Genomic DNA, 20422 nt, shown 5'->3' on the forward strand with positions numbered 1-20422 from the left:
CCCTCTGAGGGATGTGGCAGTATTTCAATGTACAATGTATCCAGTGTGGGAAGGGAGAGTTATTATGCTGACTGGTCCAGGTCTGTGGGCAATATTATTTTACAAAGATCTGAGGCTATTCTAAAGTGATAGTACTGCATTTCTGTGAAATATGAGCTCTGTCACACTCTCTTAAATAGTGAAAAATCCTATAACATTTGAATGTACTCCGGCTTTCTTTGCGTCACAAAGAGACGATCTCACACCTAAGGGCTGTGACACTTTCCATGTGTGTAGCTGCAGTGTGACCCTGTTTATACTCCAGATGTCTTTACTGTACTGGAGGAAATGCATTATTTTCCTGGAAGCAAGTGTTAAGATGTACTTGTCCTCAGATTCCTGCCTTTTCTCCCCTATAATTAAATGAGCTAAAATGATGGATTTTCGAAAAAGATTAAAAAAAACTACATCCACAAACAAGCCAATATGAAGTGAATGTGCTCTGTCCACTTTGGCATTTTAGAACATTTCTTCCCTCTTCCTCACCTGCCTCATCACCCACTTAAAAATCACAGACAGGAAAAAGAAATAGAAGGAAATTATTGTCCCTGCTAAAGCAGGGATGCAGCAAGGAATGCAACAGCTGACTATAACACCAAGAAGCACGTGGATGCAGTTTATTAAAATATAATATAGGTTTTAATTTTCCTTCCTCCAAATATTGCAGTGCTACACTATAGACACAAAACTGGGCATTTGCACAAAACTTATCACAACCTTTGTGCTTATGATCACCAGAAGAAGGAAGATCTTTCTTCTGGTGGCATATATTGAATTTGATAAAGTGCCTATAAATGTTAAAATATCCCATAGTGCATTATAGTAATTAATGTTAAGTGTACTGGTCGCCTATTTGTAGGCAAGGGCAAAAGACAATTTATGCATAGCAATGTCCCAAAAATAGCCAGGAAGTGAATGTTCAATTTATCAAGTCGGCAGAAAATTAGGTATAATAATCCTTGCATTTGGTATAGCGTCTTTCATGTCGGGAGGATTTATTGTGAAGTGGAGTGAAGGTGAATTTTGTAGGCAAACACGCTAGTCTAATTACACAAAGCAATGTCCCGCAAATAGCCATGAAACGAATAACCAATTTTATTTTTTGGGGGGGAGCAGATGGCGGTAGTCCAATACACTGGGAGAAACACTCTTCTCTTTTCAAATAGTGCCATGGGATCTATCTATCACGTCCACCTGAACAGGCAGATGGGAGCTCGGTTTCACATCTCTTCCAAATAACGGTTCCTCCGACAATGCAACAGGCCCCAGGACTACAATGGAGTGCCAACTTAGATTATGTGAATTGAAGTCCCGATGTGGGGCTTGAACCCCCAACCTTCTGACCCAGAGACAAGAATGCTGCCACTAAGCCAGGATGACACATATAAAAAACATCCTAAAATACAAATTTGCCATTTTGTCTCATTATTTTAAAATCAGATGAGAATGATCCTTAGTATTAGCAGAATGAGGTATGAGCAAGGGTTAGACAAGGTAGGACTCTTCAGTCTTGAGAGGAAACATATCAGAGGGAAGTTTATGGAGGCATACAAGATTTTAAATGAGATTAAAAAGTAAACCCAGAACAATATTTTAGATTGCGCCAAGATAGCAGAACAAGAGGAAACATTTTTATAATTGCAAAGGTAATTTCATGACAGACATCAGGTAGTATTTATTTACCCAGAGGTTACGTAACAACTACAACAAGTTACCAGGAAGAATTGTTGATGCCAGGACACTGGACCCATTTAAGAAACAGCTTGTTGTTGTGATGGGATTAATCTGTGTACTGGAAGGATGAGATCAGATGGGCATTGTTCAACTGAAACTTGTGACGTTGTGATACACACTGAACATTCAATTCACGTGCAAGAGGAATCAATTTAAGCAAACATCATAATTCTTCCAACAACAACTTGCATTTTTATAGCGCCCTTCATGTATGGTTGTGGCTCGGGGCTTGATGCTGAGGCAGACGGAAGGGGGTGGTGATCGTAGGTACGGTCGAAGAGGATGGTCTTCAGGTGCGATCTGAAGAAGGACAAGAAGGGGGCTAGGCGGAGGGCTAGAGCCAGAGAGTTCTATAATTTCAGGGTACAATGGCTGAAGGCACGGTTACCGATGGTGGAGCAGAGGGGATGAGATATGTGCAGAAGGGCAGAGCCAGCTGGGCTAAGAGGGCGGGTAAAGGAGTGGGGTGTAAGCAAATAGGGAGCTGCCAGGGAGTGAAATGATTTGTATGCGAATGTGAGGATCCTGAAATCGATCCAGGGTTTTAAGAAAAATCCTGCAGTAGCTTGACTTAATTTGACCCTTCATTTAAAAATAAAACACAGATATTAGCATTTCAAGACAGGTTCTCTGCCAACAAATCAAAGAGCCTATTTACAGATGTTAGGTTGTTTCTCTCAGTTTTCTTCCAGCAAATAATTATTCTTACATTTGATAAAGTGTTGTGCACAGCAAGAATGGCACCTCCAAAGATCAGCTCCTGAACATTACAGTGGAATGTCAGACTAGCCTGTGATTTCAAAGTCCCAATGTGGGGAATGAACCTACAAACTTCTGACTCAGAAGCGAGAGTATTATCAACAAAGCCAGGCCAAAGTATTGACTTGGTGGCAAAATACAATCGCCCTTGAACCAAAAAGAGATATTTCTTTGGGGATAATTTCAAGCCAAGATCCTCCACTCATAAAATGTACCTTTTGTAAGAAATTTGCACTGATTATTATAAGGGCATAGAAATGCAGCACACAAAACAAGAATAAAACAAGTAAAAAGCTCCCTGGAATAGATTCTGTTGCCAATAAGTTGAGAATTCCCAAAGGGAATGTTTTTGAAACTGATGCCATGTTAATTTTTTTTAACAGTATTAAAACTCTGGTTTTGTGAATGGCTCTTCAGCAATACTACAACTGCCTATTTGCAAATTCCAGGATCAAGCAGTTAGATGGATATGTGGCAGCTGCAGGGAGGCAAGGCTCCGGGGTACAGTGACCAGTCCCTAAGCACCCTGGAGGCAGAGTTGGCTTCACAGTGGGTACATCTATCTGCCAAGGTCCCTCACATGAGGACCTGGATTAAGCAGTTGGTGGTGAGTAAGCCTGGTACATGGCATTCAACTTGGCCTCTCAAACACATCAAGGTGGCTAGAACATCACAAGCTGTCCTGTGCTGAAGGCAGATGCCCGCCAGATAGGTGATGAAGCAACTTTGAGGCTTGGGGTGACAGCTGCTGGAAGCCGTTACATCGAGACTGAGTTCAGGAACACACGTTTGTACGTCCTTGATTGACCTGCAGAGAGGCCAGCAGCTTCTGCTTAAGTTCTGACCCTCCAATTGGTGGACTCAGCACTCAATCGGAAGGGACGTGTCTCCGAGCTGTGGACAGGAAGATGGTGACAATGCTTTCACGCATTTCATGCTGAGCTGGGTGGCCCACCAGGAAGTTTGCAGGGTGTTCCTAGTATCTGCCATTAATCTAGCGAGGTCTCAAACCCATGTTTGTCGGATGTCAAATGACCAACTAGTGGCTATCCTCCTTCTGGGGTTGGCGGGGAAGGTAAGAGGGGTCACCTGGCTGACCACCAAAACAATTAAAATTGTTCCATGATCCTCATCCATCACTTCATCACATCCAGGCTTGATTACACTAAAATCCTACTCTCGGACTCACCAGCTCCTTCCTTCACAAGCTGCACCAAGGAGAGGTCTGTACCCTTGTCCTCCCCCACACGAGGCTCCGGAAGCCTATCATCGCTCAACTTCACTGGCTTCCCATCCCCAACAGAACAAATTTGAGATCCTCAACTTCACCCCACTCTATTTTGCAATCTTCTGTGACTCTGCTGCCTCCCTCAAACATTCCCTCCACTCAGTGGACAGCAACCTGTTTCAGCAACCCTGCCCAATCCACCCCATCATCTGGTAAGTTTGCAGCCATTCTGCCCCCGCTCTCTGGACGACATCCCGAAGACCCTTTGCCCTTCACTCCCCATCTTTGAAACCTGCCTTAATACCCATCTTTTCAATTGCGCTTTCGGACACCCCTCAATCCCCCTCCCCAAATGGGCCCCTGTGAATCAGCTGTGTAAAACAATTTGAGACATCCTCCTGACATGAAGGGCATTATATAAATGTAAATCGTAATTGTAAAAGTTTTTGTCCTGTGTTAAAAGTTAAAGTTTTATGAATCAGCATGGCTAGATACTGGGATTTTCATAAAATATATGGAGTTTACTTCACAAAATGTTTTTTTTAAATGGTGGTTCTGCGTTTTAATTGTTTTTTTTCAATCCCCATTGTGTGGGTCTTAATCATTCAGAATGAGTGAAGTGGTTGGTGAATCATAAAGATGAAATATAATATAAAGTCCATGACTGATATTTCACTGCTCTGTCGGTGTGTTCTGTTTTGACATGAATCCCCCACCCACTCCATCCCAACGCAAATTGATATAGATCACAGCTATATAAATAAATGTTCCTTACATTTGACGTAGTTCGGGAGGACGTCTCAAAGCACTTCATAGGATTTTTTAATATATAATTCCCGTCATGTTGGGTGGATGTTTCAAATTGTTTTACACAGCTGATTCAAAGTCAAAGGGCCCGATTTGGGGCAGAAAGTGCAATCGAAAAGATGGGATTTAAGGCAGGTTTCAAGGATGTAACAACTGTATTTTATAGGCAAATAGGGTAAGAGAACCATTAAAACTTCTTCTCAGCTGTATTTTTATGAACTCGATGCAAAATTGCTCTTGCATTTAAAATATTAAACCATGGGAGAAGGTTTTACAATGTCAGGTAAGTGAGTACATGAAATCAAGCTATGTTCGTCTAATAGGAAACTATTCTGACAGGACAATCAACACAACTTTATTGCTACAGCAGGTTTTTAAACTTAATGGCAGTTTTTTAACCTGTTGTAAGCTACACTCTGTTCACGCATAAAAGTTCTGGCCAGTGTCTCCAAAGGGCATAAAGTAATGGAAAAAATATGACATTTAGAAAAATCCACATATAACTGTACTTACATTTCTTTGTCATTGTGTCAGTTGTCCTTCCAAACTGGTCCCAATTCCTCAACTCCTTTGTTTTCTCCCCCATACTATTTAAATCCATCTAATCTGTATCTTTTTTAAAAAAATCTTTCCACCTGAGTTTAAATCTATTGCCAAATACTTTTGTTGAGGTGGGGTTGAGGGTGGGAGCAGTTCTGCCCAGAAAAAGGGAATTAAAAGAGTCAAATATGGTTGAGGGGGGAGTATTTGGGATACAAACTAAGGAGAGAAACTAACTAAAAACAAACACAGGAACGTAATGACAATTTTAACAGAAAACGAAACAAAAAGGGTTAAGGTACTTATACTTATTTATTGCACTGGACAGGACATACATCCTAAGAAGGTGGAAGTCAGATTATAAAACATTGGCTACAATCTCTCACGATTACAGATAAAACTGTACCTTGTTGCTGCAGTGCTCACACGTTATTTTTGCACTGGATCGTAAATACAAGTTATAGTCGCTCCAGAGAAAACGCAAAGGCGAGTAGTGCATTGCTCGAAACATTGAGATCACAGAATGGGAATATTGAAATGCATACCTTGATCTCCTGACTGGTAAAAACTTCTGCATCGACCAGACAGGCAACCAGTGTGGAGAGCTCACAATCCAGGCTGAGAGCTGGCATCCTCCCCACTTGGTCAAACTGTCCTGATAATGTGAGACTGCTTTGAAACACGAAGCCCCCTTTGCAGAGTGTAGTAACTGCACCGTGTGCACGTCTCTTGCTGATTGAAGCTCTTGTGGCTCAGAGTGAAGGTGGAGCTGCTACAGCTTGTGGAGTGAGGTCTGAGTGAGGTGCTGCTGGCTTGTGCCTGCGCTGGTTGCTGTGAGCTGAGCTGCTTTTCTCTGCCCCACTGCAGCTCATAGAGGATGTTACTGTGTGAACAGCCTCCCTCAGCAATGACATCACTGCAACACTGACATCAGTCAAGGCTGCTCTTTCAAGTGTTTTATCTTGAGGCTGTGGCTGTGCTGTGCTGAGCAGTCGAGCCAGTTGAACGTGACTGTGTGCTAAACCTGACCTTGGCTCAGCCTGGGCCACAGTGCTTTTGCTGCCTTTCACTCCAAATAGCACAGCATCCAGACCCTTGTGTTTGCACCCAACAGTAAAGCATCTCCCCACCAGCATTCTTTCTACACCCGGTCTATGTGATTTCATCTAAACTGTACCTGTTTCCAGTTTTGAGGTTTCGTGTTGTTTTCTTGTGGGTTTTGGGGTTGTTTTTTTTGGGCCAAGAAATACATCTTTTCGCTGTCCGGCACAACAACACACCGCAAACTGCGCGACGATTTTGTGTAAATTGTGATGCTGTTGTTGTGTGGAATAAAGATGATTTCAATCATTGCAATGCAAAGGTAATCTACCAAGATGTCATTATCTTCTTATTTGTATTTTTATCTAAAAACAAACGCTGAAACTTTCAAATATATGGCAATTTCACATTAGAATGCAATAGGTAAAGGTTTTTTTTTGAATGTTATTGGCATACATAAGGGAAACGAAGGCTTTGCCATTGATGAGGAGGATGGAGGTTCACATGCTGTAAAAAAATGGCATGGATTAGCTGGGCTCAATAGCCTGTCTCTGTGATGTAACTACCTGTTAATTGTACACTATTTTAATAACGTTGAAAATGGTCCTGTCACTGTTACCCAGTTTTTTGCAATCCTTAGTAATCCGTAAATAATATATATATTATTTAAGGGAAATGGGGAGACCTGTCCCTTTTATTAGATTCTGTAAAGGGTATTGACTGTATATTTTGTGGGGGAAAGGCAGCAGCCAATTGCAAACAGTCGTGGATTGAGTGAACAAATTATTATCATTTTATTATTTTTGTTGTTGAAAGGATTATTACCCCCGGAAAAGCGATCTGCCAATCGACTAACAACCGGGTTCCTACTAACTGCTGGGTAAATAGAGGTGTGTGGAGTAAGGAACATTGCCCAACGTTTCGTGCTGCCCGGGAATCAAACCAAGGTCCTCTCACTTGCGAGGCAAACGCTCTAACCACTGAGCAACAGGACTCCACAGATGGAGGGAAAACTCAGTCGCTCACTGTCAATAACCTACAAGCTTAGGTATTTATTCTTCTATTTGGTCTTAAGTCTGCCACAGTTCACTGGCAGAGAATTAAAGGCAAAAGTATTGAAAGCAGTAACCTGCTACAATGTACATTAAACCCCAACCCTTTTCTTTCCTACCAGCACTGTGAAGGTTGGGAGGACGCATTCCTCCCTTCCACATTAAGAATGTTTTCATAAGCACCAGGCTCCGACGCTACTCGGATAACTAGCAAAACTAATGTTTGTGTTCCAGGAAGATAGACAGGAGTTGGTCATTTGACATCCATGTTCAGAACTTGCCTCAATCTGTGGGCATTAAAACTAGCTGCAATGCTGACTAATACCCCCAAGTGGCTGACACATCACCAAAGACCATAGATCAAAAGATCACTTCCTGTTCTGTGCTGCACAGTATTGCACTACATTTATCCACTGAGGTATGGAGGAGCTAAGCATATTTTCGTACAGAGCAGAAATAGCACTTGACAAGTACATTTACATTGCATAAAAATATTCCTGGAAAATTCTTGGTCTAAGCAAACTATTGCTGATTGCCAGTTGTTGTTCTGCAATAAAAGCTGATTACAAACAACATGTTTCTATCCTGTCTTTGTGCACATATCAGAATTCCACTGCATAACAGAGAAGTTTATGGAACGGTCGGCACATATGGTATTTATCACTTGTGTTAGCTCAACTTCTGCAAAGACACTTGACTGGTGATGCAGAAAATGTAAAATAAGATTGGTCTTGGCTGCAAACCAGACTATGTGCATAATCTAGAAAGGAATGTTTAACGGAACTATCCAGTATATAGTAGCAATAATACAGTGGAATATAACAAAATAAATCAATAATTCTAGTTTGATATATCACTTTTCACATTGGAAGGATATCTCAAAGCATTTCAGTGGATTTACTGTAATGTGTAGTGACTGTGTATTTTGCACGGAACACAGCGGCTGATTTATGCACAATAATGTCCCACAACAGCAACAAAGTGAATGACTGAACTTATCTGGGGGATTGTTGGCCAGGACCTCGGGAGAACCTTGTATCTCTGCTTGAATAGTACATTGAGATCTTTAACTTGCCTCTAAACAGGCAAACAGGACCTTGGTTTTATAGCACATCCAATAATTAGGCAGATCCACAGTACTGTGTTGGAACATCAGACTTAGAATGTGAGTCCCAATGCTGGTCTTGAATCTATAGCTATCAGAAGCAAGAATGCTAACAACTAATCCAGGCTGAAACATTTTAAAAATGCCCTTTGCCCACAGTCCACCTATCAGCAGGGGAACCGTCTCACAATAAGGAGTAGGAATTCGAACTGGTCTCCTCTCCCAGCCAGGGTAAGGAAAGTGCACAGTCCTTCTGGCCCCATTGTGGTGCATCTGGCAATGGAGAACTGAGCTGAGTGGTGGACCAATACACTAATTTTGACACCTGATAATGGAACCCTGACAAACCTCTGCAATGGAAGAAATCCTACACTAGCGATGTCTATGTCATGGCTGTACAGTACGTGTTATTCTTATTGCCCAGGGCAAATGATTATTTCACTTCTCAGCATCATAATATGATCTTCGGATATGTTGATTGGCATGTTTTTTGGAACTCTTTTTATATTTCTGTTGCTCTTGACAAAATTACAGTTTTTGACATTTGAGTGATCAGAAAATATAGCCCAGACCTGCCAGCTGTCAACCATCGCTGGTGACAATTATCCATCATGATTTAAGAATGGCCTCTATTTTGAGGTTAGTTTCAATTTTATGATAAATTAGGTTTCCAATCCAAGTCACACTTGCTAAGCAGAAATGCCTCTCCTAGTATTCTCCCAATGTTGCCAGCTCTGTAACATTACTGTGAGCAATACCGCTCCATTTGTGTCACAGAATGAAGACAATGAGGAATCTTTTTCTACTTGTCACACAATCACAATCTTACACTTCCTTACATTCCAATTTCTTGCATATACTACAGCAGGATATCAGGGACCCATATTAAAGTAATAATAATCCTTGCGTTTGATATAACGCTTTTCATGTCGGGAGTACACCTCAAAATGCTTCATAGGATTTACTGCAAGGTGAGATGACTTTGTATTTTTTTAGACAAATACAGTAGCCCATTTGCACACAGTAATGTCCCACAAACAACCAAGAATTGAATCACTAATTTTATTTGGTAATGTTGGTCAGGTCAGCGAGAGAAATTCCCTTCTCTTTTCGAGTAATGCTGCAAGATCTTTAATATCTAGCTGAACAGGCACACGGGACCTTGGTTTAACGTCTTACCCAAATAATAGCATCTCCAATAATGCAGCACTCCCTAGCACTGTATTAGAGTATCAGCCTAGGAGACCATATGAGATCAAAGTGTGGGGCTTAAACCCACAACTTTCTGACTTTGAGGTGAGAGTTCTATCGACTAAGCCAGGATAACAGATAAAAGCCAAGACAACAGAATATTTTCCTGCATTAAGACCAGCAATTGTATACCTTATGGATTGGAGATGAGTGTCACGTCTTACACTATTCTCATGTTTTAAACAGTACTTTAGTTTAGTCAAAAAAAACTCTTTGAATATGCAACTCCTATTCTGAAACAAAATTCTGAAGGATTAAACTGAATTCTCCCAAGTGCTTAAATATATGGAACAAAGCTCTATGTAACTTTTTCCAATATTTTCATGACTCAGCAACATATATCAGGAAAGCCAATTCCACATAAACAGATCATCTTAGTACAAGATATTTTGATAGTTCTCGTGAATATTCACTGAATCATACTAATTCTGCTTTCACTCAATGAGACCAACATAATGTAGGTCCAGCTATGCCAGGGCACATAACAAAATTAAATAAGCTCTCCAAATACCAAAGTAATAAAACTAAAACCAGCCTAATACCCCACAATTAGTATCAGTTGTATGGCAGCCTGGCTCAGTTGGCAGTACGCTTCTGAGTCAGAAGATTGTGTGGTCATCAATCCCTCAATTAAAATTGGTCATTCACTTCATGGCTGTTTCTGGGACATTGCTGTGTGCAAAATGTCTGCCACATTCACCCACAAAAAAAAACACAGTCACAGTATTTCCTGTGAAGCACTTTGGGACGTTCTCCAACATGAAAGGTGCAACACCAAATGTAAGGATTATTATCGATTTAATGCTTCTTACACTTCAGTAACCCAGCACCATACATTTCTGGACAGTTTCAACCAGACTGAACAGGCATCTAAGCATTTTGGGTTGAAGGCTGTTGAACAACAACAACAACAAAATTACAGTTGTAGAGCGCCTTTCACCACAGAAAGACAGCCCAAGGTGCTGTACAGTGTTTCGGACCCAAGCGGGGGGTTAGGATCAGGGAGGGTGGAGGGGAGGGGGGAAGGAGGGTGATCAAAACACCTTAAATGCTTGAGGATAAGGAACTAAAACTATCCTGGGATTATTTGTGTCTAAAGAATTTAATCCGATCAAATTTTAACATTTTGTCACCAATGGAGGTCAAAATTACAGAATTCCTTAACACTTCAGATCCTATTGGAGGCACGAGGATAGAATGTGTCAAATAATATGCTCCTTAATGGTGGATCCCAAAGCAAATGTGCTCAATGATCGTCTTGGACTCACACTCAGCGAGTTTCTCGGGATATCAATTTAGTTGTTAGCTGGCTGATAAAATATCACAGAAAGTGTTAGGTGGTATTCCATGAAACTATGCAGTTGGGGCAATGGGCACGTGGAGCCTGGTGAGCGTGGGGTTGTGGGTGGCAGAGCCTTGTATGAGAGCCCAAGGCTCATCCAGTTATCAACTGTGACCCAACCTGGAGGCAAATTGAAGGATATTGTGAAACTTTTATGAAGGATTAAACGTCTTACAATTAAAATGAGAAGATGCTGGAAACATGCAGCAAATCGAGCAGTACATGAAAGTGAAAGACCAGTTAACATCTCGGAAGCATGTTATACATTTTTTTTAATTTCACATTTCCAGGATGTTTAATGTTTAGTTGTTGACAGTATAGCTCCTGATGGAACACTGTTTTAGTTAGCAATATTTATAGCTATTTTCTTTTAAAAATTACAACTTTATAAAAAAAAGGGCACATACTCTAATTGCTAAATGTGTGACAATTAGAGTATGTGTGTGTACAGCAACAAAATTACATTTGCATAGCGTCTTTCACGTCGGGAGGCGTCCTAAGGTGCTGGACACTCAGTGTTTCGGACCCGACCTGGGGTTGGGATCGGGGAGGGTGGAAGGGAAGAGGGATGATCAAAGGAATGGTCGACGAGGACGGTCTTGTGATAGGCCTTGAAGGAGGCAAGGGAGGGGCAAGGCGGAGGGACTGCGGGATGGAGTTCCAGAGGATTGAGACAGAGTGGCTAAAGGCCTGCCTCCCAGTGGTGGGGCTGAGCGGAGGGAATGGGCAGGTTGGTAGGGAGTTAGGAGGTTGCAGAGATAGAGGGGAGCAAGGCCACGGAGGGCTTTGAAGGTGAGGACCAGGATCTTGAAATGTATCCTCTGTGTGTTGGGAAGCCAGTTGAGTCGAAGATGGGGGTGCTAGGCTCGTGGAGCCTGGTGTGGGAAAGGACACAGGCTGCAGAGTTCTGGATGATCTGAAGCCTAAGGAGGGAGGAGGTGGAGAGGCTGATAAGCAGGGAGTTTGCGTAGTCGAGCTTGGATGTTATAAATGTGTGTATGAGGGTCTCGGCGGCCTGCGGTGTGAGACAGTGGCAGAGCCTGGCGATATTGCGGAGGTGGGGGAAGGCAGAGCAGGTCATGTGATGGATGTGGGGTAGAAAGGACACTTGAGGGTCAAACAAGATGCCAAGGTTCCAGACTGGCTCAGTGAGGTGGAGTGTGCAACCATGGATGGTGATGCTGTCAGCGCCTGAGGTGTGGAGGCACTGATGGGAGCTAATCAGGAGAGCCTCAGTTTTGTTGACGTTCAACTGAAGAAAGTTAGCTCTCACTTAGGACTTGATGTCTGACGAACATTCTGTCTGGGCAGCAGTGGTCCTGGAGTCGAGGGTGGAGGCAGAGAGATAGAGATGTGTGTCATCCGCATACATGTGGAAAATGGACCCCATATCTGCAGATGATATCACCAAGAGGGAGCATATAGATATTGGAGAGGAGGGGACCAAGAACAGAGCCCTGAGGAACGCATCACAAGATGGTACTGGGGCTAGAGGAAAAGCCGTTTGTGGAGATGAAATGTGATAGGTAAGATGTGAACCATCCCCCAGAGGATCGAATTCAAGATCCTCACCCTCACCTACAAGGCCATTCACGGCCTTGCTCCCTCCTACCTCTCCGACCTACTATCCCCCTACCTACCCGCCCGTACCCTCCGTTCCTCTGGCTCCGGTCTGCTCCACATCCCCCGCCCCAACCGCCCTACTATCGGTGGCCGGGCCTTCAGCCTCTCAGCCCCTAGGCTCTGGAACTCTATCCCCCAGTGCCTTCGCCTTGCCTCCTCCCTTTCCTCCTTCAAGGCCGGTCTCAAGACCTTTCTCTTTGACCGTGCCTTCAGCTCCCCTCTCGACTCTCTACCCCCTCCTCGCTCCCTCCCTTCCCTCCCCTCACCCTGACCAGTTCCCCCCTGCTCGGGTCCTGACCCAACTGTACAGCGCCTTGGGACGTCCTCCCGACGTGAAAGGCGCTCAATAAATGGAATGTTGTTGTTGTGTTGAACCAGTCAAGGACAGAACATGTAACCATGAAAGTTGAGGTGAGAGAAGTGGCAGCGGATGAGGATAGGTTGGTCAACTTTCTCAAAGGCAACAGAGAGGTTATCGAAGGCAACAGAGAGGGAGCCCTGGACGTAGATTGCCAAATGTCTTTTGTCACTTTGACCAAAGCTGGCCAAACAGCGTAGGGCCAAACAGTGACCGAAACAACACATGTTGAGAATCAGTAAGGATGAGTTGTCAGCAACTTCAAAAGGGGAATTCATTCATCTGTAAGACAAACTTTGGGAAGCCTGTATGTTATGTTATACAACACCTTGGACAAGTTTCCTTACTCCACACACCTGATAATAATCCCTCAAGAAAAACAAAATAATAAATTGGTCACTTCAATCCACGACTGTTTGTGGGCCAATTGACTGCCGCGTTTTTGTCCACAAATATACAGTCAATTCACTTTACAGTATATTCTGTGAAGCGCTTTGAGACGTCTAGAAGACACAAAAAGTGCTATATCAAATACAGGGATTATTATTATTATGTGGAGTGCTGCAACAATGCAGATAAGCAATTGGTAATAACTAAGCATCAGTCTTATTAGACCACAGGATTACAAAGCTTATTTTCATTTGCACGCCTCTAATGTGGAACAATAATCTAAACTGATGCTGTGCAAATTTCCTAATCAGTGGGAATGTAAAGATGCAGAATTAAAACCTTACAAATTGTTCTTTTGTTATTAGATCAGAAGAAATAAAAAATCCCATTCACCTTTTTGACTTTTCAGTGTTTCCTTTTTTAATTTCAGAAGTAAACTCATTTTGCCTTCTGCTTAGGTATTGCAGGAGTATGTTGTAATTCTAGTTTATGCATAAATCAAAGGGAAAAATTCCCCATGGAAACATTTTGATTAGTTTAGGGTTAACTTCCACATTTACGCAGATGACGCCCAATTCTGCTTCCACCCTCGATTCCAGCACCACTGTTGTCCTGACTAATTGCCTGTCAGACATGAAGTCCTGGGTGAGAGCTAACCTTCTCCAGTTGAATGTCAACAAGATCCTCCTGCTTGGCTTCCGTCAGCGCCTTCTCACCTCACACGTATCATTATACATGGATGCACATTCCACTTCACTGAGCCAGGACACAACCTCATATCTCTATTCAACTATATGTCATGTTCATATCTCAAACGTCCTTTAAACCTCACATTTGTGCCTTGACCAGTTCAGCCTTCCCCCACCTCTGCAACATAGCCTGCCTCTACCATATCTCTCCCTTTGGGCCACTGAGACCTTTATCCATCATATACAAGATTGACAATGCTAACTCCCTGCTCTCCGGACTTCCCAACTCTGCAGCTCATGTCTTCTCCCACACCCCCATCCTCTCCCAGCTCCACTGGCTCCCTATCCTCCAGATGAGTTCAACATCCTTGACTTCCAAAGTCTTGCTCCTCCCAACCTCTTCAAGATGCTAAAACCCTACAAATCCACTCACCCTCTCCATTCGGCATGCACTGGCTGACTTCATGTCACCCAATCTGCGAGACCCACCATCAGTGGTCAGGTCTTCAGTCCCTACTCTCTGGAAGTCCATCCCAGAGTCCCTTTGCTTCGCCCCTTCCTTCCTTCAAGGTTCATCTCATAACCTTCCTCTTTGACGATGCCTTTGGTCATCTTCCCACCCCAAACCCCTGCCCTCCACCTCTCTTGAATCCAACCCTAGACTGCCCAGCAGCTCAGGAGAATGTGAAAGGTGCTATATAAATGCAATTTGTTATTTTTGCAGTTTCTTAGTGATCTGAAAAGGACTAGCCTTAAACTCTGCAGCAATAAAAATAAGTTCTTATCATACTGTATCTCTCTCTAAAACAACCTCCTGTCAGCAGCTACTCTTATACTCTCTCCAGAAAACAACTTGATCACAGTTGCTGATCCATTACCAAAATTAAAACTGGCTCAATGTGGGGAGAGATTCCACCTGCATATAGATTTACTCTATTTATGTAACATTTCAGAATGTGTCAAGTTGTTGAATTCAAGCGTAACTTTGAAGTTGTTTCTCTGTAGCAGTTCAACACTTTAAAATGTTATATGAAAGGACTAAATCTAAACCCAGTGGAATTTCTTCCCTGAATTCTGCTGTAAAGTGTCTGGAAAACCCATTTCCTCTCAGTATATTTGTGCGTATCTCAAACCTCCTTTAAGCACACTATCACTACGGGGGGAGAGAGCATGTCACATTGTCACTGATCATTTAAAGCAGTCAAGATTTATCACAGGCATCAATCAACACATGCATTCAACCACAATCAATAGTTATCATTAGCCTCAGCTTTCAACATGGTATGTTGATCAATACGATTCACATCAGTGGTAATCATTTTGTTCTGAACATATCTTATTGTTCTCTGGTTGGTAAATTTACTTTCTCTTACAGATCTGTCCTTTGGATCAAAGGTTAAGCCAAGGACCTGTCTGCATGGGCATTAAAGATCTCATGGCACTATTTAAAAAGGAGTGGAGTTTCTCCCAGTGTCCTGGCCAACAATCTTTTAGATGAAATTGTTTGTGGGACATTGTTGTGTACAAATTACCTTTGCCTGCAAATGTAGTCATTTTACTCTGTGAAGCAATTTATTCGAGCGGTTTTGATAAAATACGTTGAGTCCTGTAGCTCAGTGATTAGCGCACTCGCCTCGCAAGCGAGAGGACCTGGGTTTGATTCCCGTGCCCTAAGGAAATGTTAGGCAAGTTTCCACACTTCTATGCACCTAGCAGTAAGTAGGAACCCGGTTGTTAGTCGATTGGCAGATCACTTTTCCCTTCAAAAAAAGTAATAATCCCTTCAAAAAGGTAATAATTTGGTCACTCAATCCATGACTGTTTGTGGGAAAATGCTGTGCACAATTGGCTGCAGTGTTTCGCCCAAAAAATATACAGTCAATTCACTCTACAGTATATTCTGTGAAGCACATTGAGACATCTCGAAGACATGATATCAAATACAAAGATTATTATTATATACAAAAAAGGATCGTTAGCAAATACAATGCAGATTTTAAAATAATGATGTTTACATTTAATACAGGTCAGGAGGAGCGTTTGATGATATTACAGTGCAGTGTAGTGACCGTATACTTATAGGCGAACATTTTGCCAGGTTGGGTAAGAGTATTTATGCAACGTATCAGAGCCCCTTGGATTCCACAGTAAAAAAGAGGTGGAATTGTGCATCTGATTTTGCTGCAGAGAAGCCAAAACTCCAACACAAGTAAAAAATAACATTGAAGAAAATACGTGCTTAATAAACCCATTGCACATAAGAAAAACATATGTTGCTTCCTTTGTAGATGTGGAACAAAAGGCTTGTTGGTGTTAGCAAACAGCACGAGTCAGACTCCAAAAGAGAAAAAACCTTTCAACTTAATGTTTTTTTTATTAACAGAGGTCAAAATATTTTCACTATGTGTCAACGGAAAACTATTTTCAGCAAATTAGATTTCTTGCTAACATAAACCAAGTGTGCGTGCCTAACTAAACCGTCCAGTTTATTACAGCACACATGTGAATCCTGATTCTGTACCCAGATGACAGTATTACAGCTTGCAGAAAATGTTTCGGGTTAGAGATTATGACTGCATTTATAAGTGAAGTGGTGAAGTTTCATAGAAGAATTTATGAGCTGAAGTTGATTGCACAAGCATTTCTGCACAATAGCCATCTGCATTACATTTAGAGACAGAATTTAAATGAACAGTTCCCCAAATTATACAGAGCAGCCTTGTTATAACCTTGTTAAAGACGTGTGTTTTTGTTTTCTTGTTGTAGCCTTGTTGTGTTAGGATCCATAAAATTCAAACCTATGTTATAATGAGGGGTGACAGTGTGATCAACAGTACATATAATAGAACTTACATTTATATACAGTTGCCCCTTTCACATCGAGAAGACATCTTAAAGGTATAAAATTAGAATGCTGCAGTTATTCTAACGCATTTGGGTACAATCATTCTGTGGGGGTCACGCATTAACCTTTCATAGAAACATAGAGTTATACAGCACAGAAGGAAGCCATTCGGCTCATCGTGTCTGTGCCGGCTCTTTAAAAAGAGCTATTCAAATCAATCCCACTCCCCCATAGCCCTGCAAACTTGTCCTCCCCAAATAATTATCTACTTCTCTCTTAAAAGATGTTATCGAATCGGCTTCCACCACCCTTTCAGGCAATGCATTCCAGATCCGAACAACTCGCTGTGTGAAAACATTTTCCTCATCTCCCCTCTGTTTCGTTTAGCAACTATTTTAAATCGGTGTCCTCGGGCGACCGACCCACCCACCCGCCAGTTCACCCTATCGAATCCCCTCATAATTTTGAAAACTTCTATTAAGTCTCCTCTTAACCTTCTCTGCTCCAAGGAGAATAATCCCAGCTTCTCTAGCCTCTCCTGATAACTGAAGTCCCTCGTTCCTGGTACCATCATGGTAAATCCCCTTTGCATCCTCTCAATGCCTTGACATCCTTCCTAAAGTGTGGGGCCCAGAACTGAACACAGTACTCTAGCTGAGGCCTAACCAGTGTTTTATAAAGATTTATCATACTTTTGTATTCTCTTCCCCTATTTATAAAGCCTAGTATCCCGTATGCATTTTTTTTAACAGTTTTATCTACCTGTCCTGCCACCTTCAAAGATTTACTTATATGAACCCCCAGGTCTCACTGTCCCTTTACCCCCTTAAGATTGTACCATCAGCTTATATTGCCTCTTCTCATTCTTCCTCCTAAAGTGCATCACTTCACATTTCTCCACATTAAACTTCATCTGCCACGTGTCTGCCCATTTTACCAGTCTGTCTATGTCCCTTTGCAGAGGCCAATGATTCTTGGACAATGATTTTTTTGTTGATTCTCAAAGGGTAGGATGTGCAAAGTATCTCTATTATGGTTTTCCAATTTTGTTTGCTGCAAACAAGCCGTGTTTTTCTGGTCAAAAAATATTTTCAAGAGTAGTTATTTTCATTTATTTTCAGAATGTAGTGCTAACCTGGTGTTGACAATAATTCTAAGAACAATAATAAATTATACCTTGCATTTGCTATAGGGTCTTTCACTTGAAGAGAATGTCTCAAAGCATTTCACAGCATATACTGTAAAGTGGAGTGATTCCAACAACAACAACAACAACAACTTGCATTTATATAGAGCTCTTTATGCTGGGTAGTGTCCCAGAATGCTTGACAGTCTGATCCCGAGCCAGGGGGAGAAGGAGGGGGGAGCTGACCGTAAATACGATCAAAAAAGAAAGTCTTTATGCGGGATTTGAAAGTGAGGAGGGAGGCAGCAAGACGGGAGGGATTGAGTGAGAGAGTTCCAGAGCTTCGGGGCGTACTGTCTGAAAGCCCGGCTGCCGATGGTGGAGCGGAGTGGGTGAGGGACAAATAAGAGGCCGGAACTGGCACGAGCGGAGGCACCAGTGGTGGAGTCGGGGGTAAGCAAATTGGATAGGTAGGGAGGTGCGAGGGCATGAAGGGATTTGAAAACGATTATGTATTTTGTGGGTAAATGGGGCAATAATGTCTCACAACCCGCAATGAAGTGACTGATCAATTTTATTTGGGAGGTTGTCAGCCAGGACATCACAAGAATCTCCCTTCTCTTTTTAAATGGTGCCATGGGATCTTTAACACCCACCTGAACAGGCAGACAAGGCCTCGGCTTAATGTATAAACCTAAAGAGGTTGCCAACCTATGAGTATTTATCTATTGTTTGCACTGGCAAGCCACGTATTTATCGTGAGAGACATAATGGCAAGTGATGAGCTCAGAAGCTTCCATCAACAGATGTTTTATTTCTTTGACTCAGAGGAAAACGGAGTGGGGGGCAGTGGAAAATCATTCTGGTTACATGAAGCAAGAAAAAGCACAAACACTTCACACTGAAGGAAATATAATGGAAAAACAAGTTGAGAGAAAACAACAACAGTTGAGAGAACGGAAAAAGTACTGCGCACAGCTACTCAGCAAGTTACTGCTGAGTTTGGAGTCCTGTAGCTCAGTGGTTAGAGCACTCGCTTTGCAAGCGAGAGACCTGAGTTCAATCCCAGGCAGAGGGCGAAACCTTGGGCAAGTTTCCTTACTCCACACGCCTAATAATAATCCCTCCAAAACCAAAAACAATAATAAATTGGTCATTTTCAATCTACGACTGTTTGTGGGACATTGCTGTGCGCAATTGGCTGCCGCGTTCGCCCACAAATATACAGTCAATTCACTTTACAGTGTGTTCTGTGAAGCGCTTTGGGACGTCCTCCCGACGTGAAAAGCGCTATATCAAATGCAAGGATTATTATTATTATTATTATTATTATTACTGAGTGCCATTATTTGACTCATCCGATTTTCATTCCAAATGTGACATTTCTAGCATTAAGCATTAGAATATAACAGTGTCTTTGTACTGAACCACTGTTGTCAGGAATGGTCTATTTGCATAATCTTATCGTCCATGAATTCATTGAAAGCTTTGCTTCCCTCCCAGCTTCGTCTCATTAAAATATTAAATATGATGTGATGGATTAACAATAGTTCTAATGGCAGATCTCTAGTTGGCCAATTAGGGGAAGCGGCTTTAGAAAAAGAAAACTGGATTTTTATAGCACCTTATCTTGTCTCTAAGCACTTCATAACTAATTACTGTCAAACACAGGGACTGTTTTTCTAAGCAGCCATTTGTAAACAGCATGATACCACAAACGGCCATAAAGTAAATGACCAATTTATTTGGAGGATTTTTGGCCAGGATAGCAGAAGAAACTCCCTCCTCTTTTCCAATACAGTCAAGGTACCTTTACGACCGAGGAAAACAAAACAGCAGGGGGATATTCAATTCTTCGAGTTTGGAACAGACTTTATTGGATTTTTTTAAAATCCCAATGTCCAGCTGTTAACCATATCCTTTTATACCACAAAATCCCTCCATCTGTTTTGGTCAACCAGGTGTCTGACACATGCAGAAACCTATCAACATTCTTAAGAGTATCCAAACCAAACTAAATTTCATACATCCCACCTACACATGAAAATTCCTATATTGGAATGACACTCTCTCCCAGAGGGACATATCCTGCCTACGTAATTCCGGAGAATAGCTAAAACCACATGCTTGCCATTGAAAGCACTATCTGGCAAGCTTTCCCTCTACATGTCTAGCTATGACCACCCTGCTAATTCAGGCTTTGGTAAGCAGGATTAACAGAAGCTGAATGGAAAGAATCCCTGCCCCAAGTGACTGGTCTGCCCTTCTAAGATCTACCATGAAGACCATGACTCAGGAACCTTTCATGTAAAAAATAATATTGTTTCTGCTTCTACAGCTTCGTGAGGCAGAGAATTCCATATCTTCACAACCCTCTGTTAGTCACAAAATACACAGTTAATCCACTTTACAATATATCCCATGAAATGCTTTGAAAAGTCTGAACAACTTGATTAGTTATATCAAATGCAAAGATTATTATTACTATTAAAT

At 42.0% G+C, this 20422-nt stretch overlaps 1 protein-coding gene across 2 annotated transcripts in view; it reads right to left on the reverse strand.

Annotated features, from left to right (window-relative positions):
• rcan2 (regulator of calcineurin 2) overlaps positions 1 to 20422 on the reverse strand; it is a 173006-nt gene that overhangs the window by 63855 nt on the left and 88729 nt on the right. The window contains exon 1 of one of the 2 annotated variants that reach the window (XM_007903281.2): positions 5653 to 5990. The exons of the other annotated variant lie outside the window; for it this stretch is intronic. Within the exon in view, the coding sequence (XP_007901472.1) occupies positions 5653 to 5739 (87 nt within the window). The 5' untranslated portion in view covers positions 5740 to 5990. Of the gene's footprint in view, positions 1 to 5652; positions 5991 to 20422 lie in introns of those variants that run through there. 2 annotated transcript variants of the gene reach the window in all.

This window comes from Callorhinchus milii, unplaced genomic scaffold (genome assembly GCF_018977255.1).
Source record: "Callorhinchus milii isolate IMCB2004 unplaced genomic scaffold, IMCB_Cmil_1.0 Scaffold3, whole genome shotgun sequence".
Classification (NCBI taxonomy): Eukaryota; Metazoa; Chordata; class Chondrichthyes; order Chimaeriformes; family Callorhinchidae; genus Callorhinchus; species Callorhinchus milii.